At 37.6% G+C, this 11,425-nt stretch overlaps 1 protein-coding gene across 1 annotated transcript in view; it reads left to right on the top strand.

The window, feature by feature from the left end:
- Positions 1-896: 896 nt before the first annotated feature.
- LOC126493972 (casein kinase II subunit alpha'-like) overlaps positions 897-11,425 on the top strand; it is a 53,055-nt gene continuing 42,526 nt past the window's right edge. Inside the window, exon 1 of the mRNA XM_050131107.1 lies at positions 897-948. Coding sequence (XP_049987064.1) covers positions 897-948 — 52 coding nt within the window. The remainder of the gene's footprint in view (positions 949-11,425) is intronic.

The raw sequence follows: 11,425 nt of genomic DNA, 5'->3' as shown, positions 1-11,425 counted from the left end.
AATGTGCTAGCCAGAACTTCGAGAACTATGCTGAATAGATATGGACAGCCTTGTTTTGTTCCTGATTTTATTGGGATCACTTTGAGTTTCTTTCCATTAATTTGATGTTAGCTGTTGGTTTGCTGTATGTTGCTTTTATTATGTTTAGATAGTTTATTTGTTTCTCTGATCTCTCCAAGACCTTTATCATAAATGGGTGTTAAATTTTGTCAACTGCTTTTTTAGCATAAAATGAAATGTTCATATGGTTTTTATTTCATTTTATTTATATGATGGATTACGATTTTCATGTGTTGAACCATCCCTGCATCTCTGGGAGGAAGCCAACTTGATAATGGTGGCTGATTTTTTTTTTTTTTTTTTGGTGTGGTCTTGGATTTGGTTTGCCAGTATTTTTTGGAATATTTTTGCATCTATGTTCACAACTAAGATTGGTTTGTAATTTTCTTTCTTGGTGGAATCTTTCTGTGGTTTTGGTATCAGGGTGATGGAGGAAGGTCATTGGCTAGTAAAGAAGCTGCCTTGGCCCATTTTATTGGTTAGAACATAGGTGGGTGGAGTAAAAAGAACTGAATTCTGAGAGGAAGAGGAAGTGAGCTCAGAGACGCCCTGCTCCCCTCTCCTGGGCAGATGCAATAGCTCTGCTCTCTGAGGCAGACACACGCCATGAAGCAAGCTGCCAGGTCAGACATGCTGAATCTTTCCCGGTAAGACTGATGCTACAAAGATTATTAGAGATGGGTTGATTGGGATATGAGAATTAGCCTGTAAGGACTAGAGTTAATGGGCCAAGCAGTTTTTAAAAGAATACAGTGTCCGTGTAATTATTTCAGGGCATAAGCTAGCAGGTGGCCTGGGTGCTGGAGACGCAGCCCTGCCACTCCTACTACTACAAAATGGCGCCCAACGTGGGGCAGCAATTTCTCCGGTCTGCTCGGCTTGCTAGAGGCAAGCAAGCACTCTCATCTAAGAGAGGATTCCTGACTCAGCTTTAGATGCAAATCCCTGCAGCTCATTAAGAGGTCCTGCCACAAAACACTTAAACGGTGTTGACGAAAAGCTGAACGCATGCTTTTCAGTTTTCAGCCGTAGCAGGAAAAAAGCTGCACCATTTAAAAATGCTGGCTTTCTGGGCCATCCTACCAGGGCAAACTCTGACTGTTTGAGGCAGGAGGGCCGGCTACAGAGAGAGAACTTGAGTGTTGTTTGTTGTAGCTCACTGGCTGGCAGGGATCTTGAAATGCCATAGAGTTGTGGCTATAAACATGGCTACACCCTGTATATCCACCATGAGGCTTGAAACCTAAGGAATGGACTGGATCTAGCTGGCAAAGCCACGGCTTTAATCCTACCCATATTGCTCAGTAATTTAAAGGCTCGTGTGGTCAGAAAAAGAGAGATATACAGTAAAGAGAGATTCAAAGACAAAGAAAATGTCTAAATGGTTTAAAGTGTGTTAAAAATATATGCATACTAAAAGTTAAAGTTCTTAAAGTAAAAAACAAAAAAAAAAGGAAGAACGAAAGTAGTTGGGTGTGGTAGTTCACACCTTTAATCCCAACACTTGGGAGGCAGAGGAAGATTGACCTCTGTGACTTCAAGGTGTGTTAGCACACGCCTTTAATCTCAGTGCCTAGAAGGCAGGGGCAAACATCTCTGTGAGTTCAAGGTGTAGTAGTGTACACCTTTAATCCCAATGCCTGGGAGGCAGAGACAGGTGGATCTCTGAGAGTACAAGGACACCCTGGTCTACAGAGTTATTCCAGGTCAAAGATACAGAGAACCTGTCTCAAAAAGCAAAAAATAAAATAAAATAAAATAAAATAAAAGCAAAAATAAGCTAAATAGAGGTTAAAATAAAGCACACAAAGATGGGAAATACACAGAGAATTTTGATACTGTATGCTATTATGCTCTCTTTGAATTGTTTGAATGCTGAGGAAAGAGCAACTGCTGCTAAAAGATAATTGTTTATAAATGCTGCTGAACTAATCCAAGACAGATATTTTGAAAATTCCTTGACTTTGAAATTTGGATCTAAGAACATGATGCTTTGGAAAGGAGTTTCTTATTTTGTTTTCACAAAGGGTGAGCGTCTGTGGATTTCTTCTATCCGAATATGGTATGATGGACCATGCCCTCCTGAAGGGTTGCTGCAAACATCTTCAGAAAATTGCTTCGCTCAACTGCCAACTGAGATGAAACTAGCACACAGGTTATACCATGAAAGACCTAATTAACGACGCCCCCATTCAGCAGGAAGCAGTTTGGAGAGAAATAACTGCACCCATGTTCCCATATATTGTTTATAAATGTTCTTTTACATTTAAAGGGGGATATGATATAGGTATGAGTAATTTGCATTAGTATAGATTTTGCTTTATTGATAGAGATTTAAGGTCAATTTTGTTATATGTATATGTATTTCTGATCTTTATTAAGGTATTGTGATTGTGTAGTTCACTTAAAATGTAATATATATATAGGTTGTTAATGGATAATCATTAATAATAGTCAAGTTTGTAGTCATGTTAGTTAGATTTTCTAGATATGCATGGATATATTTCACATAAGCATTTTTCATATCTTTCAAAGGCTAGAGAATATGGCATTTTACATGTTTTAATAACTTAGGACTTTTCATGACAATGAGACACTCTGCTCCTGGCAGCACCAATCTACTTCAAGAGGAAGATGGGCATCGAAGAGGATCCTTATGGAGTTTGATAGCCATTTGTGCAAGAAACTGCTCTTGCCTGGACTATTGCATAAACTGGACACAGAGAACCCACAGAGAGAGGACTGCTGAACTTGCCTAAAGGTGAGGTGATCTTTTGAGGTTCCTGATTCATGAAGGAGTCTGCAAGACATTCTGCAGGACACAACAGATAGTGACTGAACTGACTTTGAAATTTCCTGCTTTATGGAAATGTCTCTGGGTACTATGGGTTTGTAGGCTGAAGATGGATGCCACAACGGTACAGAGAAACTTTGGGTGACTGTCAAGGCAGCGAGATGTCTCTGTCGTTTCTAGAGTTTGAAAGTTGCTTATTTCTTGTTTGCTTAGGCAATATTGTATCTTTCTGAAGTCTTTGATGGAGTTAAGAATAGTTAGCTATAGTTATAGTTTTCCTTAGTTATGACAAAGATTATTGTAATTTTTACTTGATAACTGTTTTGTTATATGTAATTTTGCTATATTAAGTTAAAGCCTTACTTTTTTTGTTTAAACAGAAAAAGGGGAAATGATGGAGGAATGTCATTGGCTAATAAAGAAACTGCCTTGGCCCATTTTATTGGTTAGAACATAGGTGGGTGGAGTAAACAGAACAGAATGCTGGGAGGAAGAGGAAGTGAGCTCAGAGACACATGCTCCCCTCTTCCGGGCAGACGTGATAGCTCTGCTCTCTGAGGCAGACGCACGCCATGAAGCAATCCGCCAGGTCAGACATGCTGAATCTTTCCCGCTAAGACTGATGCTACACAGATTATTAGAGATGTGTTGATCGGGATATGAGAATTAGCCTGTTAGTGCTAGAGTTAATGGGCCAAGCAGTTTTTAAAAGAATACAATGTCCGTGTAATTATTTCAGGGCATAAGCTAGCAGGCAGCTGGGGTGCTAGGGACGCAACCCTGCCGCTCCTTTTACTACATCAGGGTAAATGTAGCCTCATAAAAAGGAGTTTGGCAATGTTCCTTTTCTTTCTATTATGTGGAACACTTTGAGGACTATAGGTATTAGCTCTTCTTTGAAGTTATGTTAGAATTCTGCACTGGAACCATACAGCCCTAGGATTTTTTTTGGGGGGGGGGAGAGCTGGGAGGCTTTTGATGACAGCTTCTATTTCCTTGAAGGTTATAGGTCTATTTAAATTGTCTTCCTGGTCTGGATTTAATTTTGGATGTAGTACCTATCTATAAAATTGTCCATTTTCTTTTAAATTTTCCAATTTTGTGGAGTACAGGTTTTTATAGTATGACCTACCGATTCTCTGGATTTCCTCAGTGTCTATTGTTATGTCTGCTTTTTCATTTTTCATTTTTTTTAATTTGGATGTCTCTCTCTGCCTTTTGATTAGTTTGGATAAGGGTTTGTCTATCTTGCTGATTTTCTCAAAGAACCAGCTCTTTGTCCCTTTGATTCTCTGTGTTTTGTTTCTATTTTGTTGATTTCATCCTTCAATTTGATCATTTCTTTCCTTCTCCTAATAGATGAGTCTGCTTCTTTTTGTTCTAGAGCTTTCAGGTGTGCTGTTAAGTCACTATTATGAACTTTCTCCATTTTCTTTATGTAGGCACTTAGTGCTATGAAATTTCCTCTTAGCGCTGCTTTCATAGTGTACCATAGGTTTGAGTACATTGTACCTTCCCTTTCGTTGAATTCTAGGATATCTTTAATTTCTTTCTTTATTTCTTCCTTGACCCAGAGGTGGTTTAATTTCCATGCATTTGTGGGATTTCTGAAATTAATGTTGCTGTTGAATTCTAATGTTAAACCATGGTGATCTGATAAGATACAGGAGGATTATCCAGGATTTTTTTTTTTTTTTGTATCTGTTAAGGTTTGATTTGTTACCAAATATTTGGTCAATTTTAGAGAAGGTTCCATGAGGTGCTGCCTGGAAGATATATTCTTTTGTGTTTGGGTGGAATGTTCTGTATATGTCTGTTAATTCCATTTGAGTCATGATATCTGTTAGTTCTCTTATTTCTCTGTTTGATTTCTGTCTGGTTGACATGTCCATTGGGTAGAGTAGGGTGTTAAAGTCTCCCACTATTAGTGTGTGGGGTTTGATGTCTGATAGAAGTTTTAGTAATGTTTCTTTTACATATGTGGATACTCTTGTATTTGTGGCATAGATGTTCAGGATTGAGACTTCCTCTTGATGGATTGTTCATGTTATGAATATAAAGTGTCCATCTTCATCTCTTTTTGTTGATTTTAGTTTGAAGTCTATTTTGTTAGATATTAGGATAGCTATACCTACTTGTTTCTTAGGGTGATTTGATTGGAAAATCTTTCCCAACCCTTTACTCTGAAGTAATGTCTGTCTTTTAGCTTAAGGTATGTTTTGTGTTTACAACAGAAGGCTGGAACCTGCTTTCATATCCATTATCTTAGCATGTGTCTTTTTATAGGTGAATTTAGTCCACTGATATTAAGAGATATTAGTGAACAATGATTGTTAATTGGTGGTATTGTGTACATTTTCCTTCTTAGGGTTTTGTTGGCGTGAGGTTATCTGTTGCCTGTGTTCTTGTGTGTGCACTTAGCTTCCTTGGGTTGCGGTTTTCCTTCTATTACTTTATGTAGAGCTGGATTCATGGATAGGTATACTGTTTAAATCTGGTTTTGTCATAGAATATCTTGTTTTCTCCATTGATGTTGATTGAAAGCTTTGTTAAATATAGTCATCTTGGCTTGCATTTGTGGTCTCTTAGTGTCTGCAGCACATCTGCCCAGGACTTTCTGGCTTTCATGGTTTCCATTGAGAAGTCTGATGTAATTCTGATAGGTCTACCTTTATATGTTACTTGAACTTTTTCCTTTTCAGCTCTTAATATCCTTTCTTTATTTTGTATGGTATTTTGATGATTATATGTCAAGGGAACTTTTTTTAAAATCAAGTCTATTTTGTTCTGTAAGCTTCTTATACCTTCATAGGGATATCCTTCTGTAGGCTGGGAAAGTTTTCTTCTATGATTTTGTTGGATATATTTTCTTTACCTTTGAGTTGGTGTTCTTCTATCACTGTTGTTCTTAGGTTTGGTTTTTTTCATGGTGTCCCAGATTTCCTAGATATTTTGTATTAAGAATGTGCTGGGTTTAATGTTTTCTTTGACCAGTGAATCTATTTCCTCTATAGTATCTTCAACACGTGAGATTCTCTTTTCCACCTCGTGTATTCTATTTGCTATGCTTGCCTCTGTAGTTCCCTTTCATTTACCCAGATTTTCCATATCCAGAATTTACTTGGTTTATGTTTTCTTTATTGCCTCTATTTCAGACTTCAAGTCTTGAACTGTTTGCTTTATTTGTTTGATTTTTTTTTTCTTTTTGGGGGAGGTTTCTTTGAGATATTTATTAATTTTTCCATTTTTTTTGTTTGTCTTTTCCTCTATTTCATTAAGGGAGTTTTTCATTTCCTCTTTAAAAGTCTCCATCATCTTCATAAAGGTATGTTTAAAATAATTTTCTTCTGCTTCTTCTGGGTTAGGATGATCAAGTCTTCCTGATGTATGACCACTGTATTCTGGTGTTTCCACGTTGCTGTTTTGGTTGGTGGATGAATTCTTGCATCAGCACCTACGCATTTCTTCCTTCAATTGATGTCATCAGTGTCTTTTCATCTTGGTCCAATCCTTGCAGTGGCTGTCTGTCTCTTGGTAACTGTTCTTATTATGCTCTGTACTGTCACTGTCTGTGTCTCTGGGGTTTTAGAACAGCCTACCTACAGAAAACTTGCATGCTGAGAAGATGAGGCAGGTGGGGGGGGTCCCTGGAGTTTTGCCCCAGTATGGAGAGCCTAGAGAGTGGGGTGTCCTGCTGTGTGGCTGGTCACTCACCTTTTGGTCCTCTCTGTGTAGTATCAGGCTGTTTTTCTTCACAGTTCCACTGAGATTGCATGGAAGACGAGGGTTTGGGGCCGGGTAGAATTTGTAGCTTGCAGGGTCTGATGGTCAGGATGGGGCTAATATATTTTTTTTTACCTTCTTTTCAGTGGCTGTGCATTAAACTAGAGGCAGCAGCTTCTTGGGCTATAGTCTGGAGGGAATTCTTTTCCTCCAAACAATGGCTTTGTTGGTGTCACTAAAGGTCATTATCATTAAATCTATAGTTTCTAATAAAACTTAAGATTCAAAGGCTAGGTTGAAAACCTGAGCTCAGGTAGTTAGAATTGTGACTGGCTAACTTTCTCTCTTGACTGGCATTCAGGAAGCCACTCCTTTCACATTGCCCCAATTTAAAAACCCACACTGAGCTCCTCTCTACTCCTTCCTGTCCACCAGTTGCTAACCTCACTTTTCTGAACCCAGATTAATTTTATTTAATTCATGTAAATGAAACATATTTTTACACAGGTAACAAGTGCAGCAAAACAAATGTAACACATCTTTGCATCATTAACAAATGCAGGAGAAACAAATGTAACATGTTTTTGCTCAGATAAAATAATATTTTAAAACAGCAAATAGTTTTGCTAGGCACAGTAGTCTAGTTGGGCATTCATGGTCTATTAGAACTCACAGTGCATTGCTCCAGACTCATTTGGCTTTCAATGATTCCTCTGAGAAATAAGATTTTATTATAATGGGTTTCCTTTGTATGAGAATTGTGTTTTGTTATTATTGTTATTGCCTTTGTAGTTTTCTATACTCTTTATTTGTTCTATTTGTGTATTTTTGATTATTTTTTTCATTTCTTTATATCCTGACTGCAGTTTCCTCTTTGTCCTCTCCTCCTATTTCATAACCCACCTCTCCTCTATCCTCCGCACCTCAATTCTTCCGTGATCTCCATTCAGAAAGGGGTAGAACTCCCATGGGTGTCATCAAACCATAGCATGTCAAGTTGAGGCAAAACTAAGCTCCTCCCCATGTATCAAGACTGGGGTAGGCAACCCAGCATGGGGAATTGGTTCCCAAAAGCTAGCTTGAATAACAGGGATGGGTCCTGATCCCACTGCTAGAGGCCACTCATACATACCAGACTACATAATTGTTATACACATGCAGAGAGACTAGATCAATCTCATGCAGACAGCATAGGTGTTGGTTCAGAGTCCATGAGCTACCAAGAGTATAGATCAGTTGTATCTTTGGATATTTCCATAATGCCCTTGAGCCTCCTGGCTCATACAATCCTTCCCTCTCTTCAAAAGGATTCCTAGAGTTCAGCCCAGTGTCTGGCTGTGGATATTTGTGTGTGCTTCCATCAGTTACTGGATGAAGGCACTCTGATGACAATTAGGGTAGTTACCAATCTGATTACATGAGATAGCCAGTTCAGGCACCCTCTCCATTATTGTTAGAAGTCTTAGCTGGAATCGCCCTTGTGGTTTCCTGGGAGTTTTCCCTGGCACCAAGTTTCTGCCTAACCCTGAAATGTCCCCCAAAAGACATCCTTTTCATTACTCTCCCCCTCCATCCCACCCCCAACCTGTCAAACCTAATTCTTCATGTTCCCATCCCTCACCCTCCCAGCCCTCACTTTACACAGGAGGTACCTTCTATTTCTTTTTCCCAAGGAAATCCACGTGTCCTTATTTAGAACCTCCTTGTTACCTAGCCTCTCGTTGTGGATTGTAGCCTTGTTATACTTTTTGTAACACCTAATATCAGTTATGCCCAGTCTGTAGGGACCCCAAAAGACCACCATAGAGACTGACTCACTGAAATTCAAAATCAAGGTTTATAGGTTGCCCAATTTCAAGATGGCAGAGACCTCATCAGCTCAGCAGCAAGAGGAGGTCCTCTGCCCTTCTAGAGGGCATTATTTAAAGGCAAAAAAAAAAGAAAATAAACAGTCTTGAAAACAAACATACAAGTAACATTATACAGACTGAGCACCTCATATTCAGGAGAGAGAGAGAGAGAGAAAGATGCAGGTGACAGCAACTAATAAAAAAGATATTAATTTAAAAGACAGGAAGGAGGGGTATATGGGAGGGCTTGAAGGGAGGAAAGAAGGGGGAAATTATACTGTTATAACCTCAAAAATAAAAAATAATTTAAAAAGTAAAGGAAAAACCCACAAAAGTTACATTAGAAGGGTGTGTGTTGGCAGGTGATCCTATCTACAATGGTTGAAACATTAAGAATTACCTTTGTATGGTCTGTTTCTGGGTGGTGGCTATGTAGTCTCAGTTTATGGTCTTTTTTTCGACCAGGTAGTGCCTTAGGGAAAACTACTGAGACCCAGGCCTCTATTGAGATTGTCATGGCTGGATCCTACAATATCCACTTATGAGTACACACATACCATATTGTTTTTTTCTTTCTGGGTCTTGGTTGCTACACTCAATGATTTTTTTTTTCTAGTCCCATTCATTTTCCTGAAATTTTCATGATGTCATTTATTTTAAAACCGAGTAATACCCAATTGTGTAAATGTACCACATTTTCTTTATCCGTTCTTTGGTTGAGGGGTAGCTAGGTTGTTTCCAGGTACTGGCTATTATGGCTAACACTGCTATTAACCTCCTTTTGTTCTTTATTACTCATCTACAACTTCGAGTACTATATTGAATAGATATGGAGAGAGTGGACAGCCATGTCTTGTTCCTAATTTTAGAAGAATCATTTTGAGTTTCTTTCCATTTAATTTTATATTGGCTGTCAGCTTGCTGTATATTGCTTTTATTATGTTTAAGTATGATCCTTATATCCCTGATCTCTCCAAGACCATTATCACGAAGGTGTTTTGGATTTTGTCAATTACTTTTTTAACATCTAATGAGATGATCATATGTTTTTCTTCTTTCAGTTTATTTATATGGTAGATTACCTTAATAGAGTTTCATATGTTAAACTATCCATGAATTTCTTGGATGAAGCTGACTTGATCATAGTGGATGATTTTTTATGTGTTCTTAGATTTGGTTTACTAGTATTTATTAAGTATTTTTGAATCAGTGTTTTATGACTGAGATTGGTCTTTAATTCTCTTTGTTGAGTTTTTGTGTGGTTTGTATATCAGGGTAACTCTCACCTTATAAAATATTTAGCAATGTTCCTCTATTTTTATTGCATGGAATAATTTGAGCAGTATTGGTGTTAACTCTTCTTTGAAATTCTGGTAGAATTCTTTGCTGAAACCATCTGACCCTGGGCTTCTTTTAAGTTGGGATACTTTTAATAACTGCTTCTATTTCCTTAGGGTTATAAGTCTATTTAAATTGTTTATCTTGTCTTGGTTTAATTATGTTATGTGGTAACTGTCAAGAAAATTGTCCATTTCATTTATATGTTCCAATTTTGTGGAGTACAGATTTTTGAAGTATGACATTATAATTCTCTGAACTTCTTCAGTGTCTATTGTTGTATTGCCATTTTTTCTGATTTTGTTAATTTGTATATTTTTTCTGACTTGTAGTTAATTTGGATAATGATTTCTCTACCTTGGAGATTTTCTAAAAGAACCAACTCTTTGTTTCATGATTATTTGTATTGTTTTGTTCATATTGTATTGATTTAAGCCCTGAGTTTGATTATGTCCTCTTCCTTGTTGAAAAAGCTTTCAGGTGTGCTGTTGAGTTGCTAGTGTAAGAGTTCTCCAAATTATGTAGGAACTTTGTGCTATGAACTTGCCTCTTAGCACTGCTTTCATAGTGTCCCATAAGTTTGGGTATGTGGTACATTCATTTTTATTGGATTCCAGGAAGTCTTTAATTTCTTTATTTCTTCCTTAAACTGGTAGGAATGCTGTAGAAAGTCGTTCAGTTTCTATAAGTACTGTTGTCTGAGAGACAAGCCTCCAGCAGCAGAGGAAGTTGAAAGGAATCCATGGAGAATGCATAAGCTAGACTTTTCTATCTAAGGAGGGGGGTAGGAAAAAAGGCATTCACACAATCTCTTGATGGGTTTCTTCCTTAGTCTCTGTTCTATTCTGTTATTTCTCTACTGTATACTTTTTTTCTATAGCTTATATAATCCAACAATGTTATTTAGGCAATATAGTCATTACAATGTGATTACATTCTATTTTTAAGTGAATGATTATACTGAATACAGGTAAACCAATGTTTTTCATCTCCCTTACATGATTAAACATTTTACATATTACAGGTGAAGAACAAATTATCCCATGAAACCACATACATCCATACCCAAGCAATTTGCTATAGATTAACTGTGAGCAAGCAAGGGATTATTCTCAGATCTTATACTGGCAGGTTGCATTTTTGCAGAAAAGAAAAGGCCATTTACTTTTTTCACTTATCTTGAAAGCTAATCTTATAGGCTGGGCAGTGGTGGTGCAGGCTTTTAATCCCAGCACTTGGGAGGCAGAGGCATGCAGATCTCTGTGAGTTTGAGGCCAGCCTGGTCTACAAGAGATATTTCCAGGACAGGCTCCAAAGCTACAGAGAAACCTTGTCTCGAAAAACCAAAAGAAAATCTTATAAGGAAACACAAGCCTATGTTTTTATGAAAAAAAAATCAATCAGCTCTACTTTAAATCTTTAGGATACATATCCACTCATTAATAATTTTTTATCAGGAGATTAGGGGCAAAAATGGATATAAGGAATTAAGGTGATGACCTTTGGTCATTAAGAAATCCTAGCAAGAAAGTTACTTCAGCAAACGATAATTGGGTTGCTTTGTTCTTGTTCCCTGACTTTAATGAGTTCTGAATTCAACTATATACCTTTCTAAAACTTTAGATTGTCTTCTTAGGTTTTTGTACCTCAAAGTTATTTA

This window comes from Alexandromys fortis, unplaced genomic scaffold (assembly GCF_014885135.2).
Source record: "Alexandromys fortis isolate MF-2015 unplaced genomic scaffold, M_Fortis_MF-2015_v1.1 scaffold_355, whole genome shotgun sequence".
NCBI lineage: Eukaryota > Metazoa > Chordata > Mammalia > Rodentia > Cricetidae > Alexandromys > Alexandromys fortis.
Note: the sequence above shows the minus strand (reverse complement) of the source record. Positions and strands in the feature narration are given on the sequence as shown.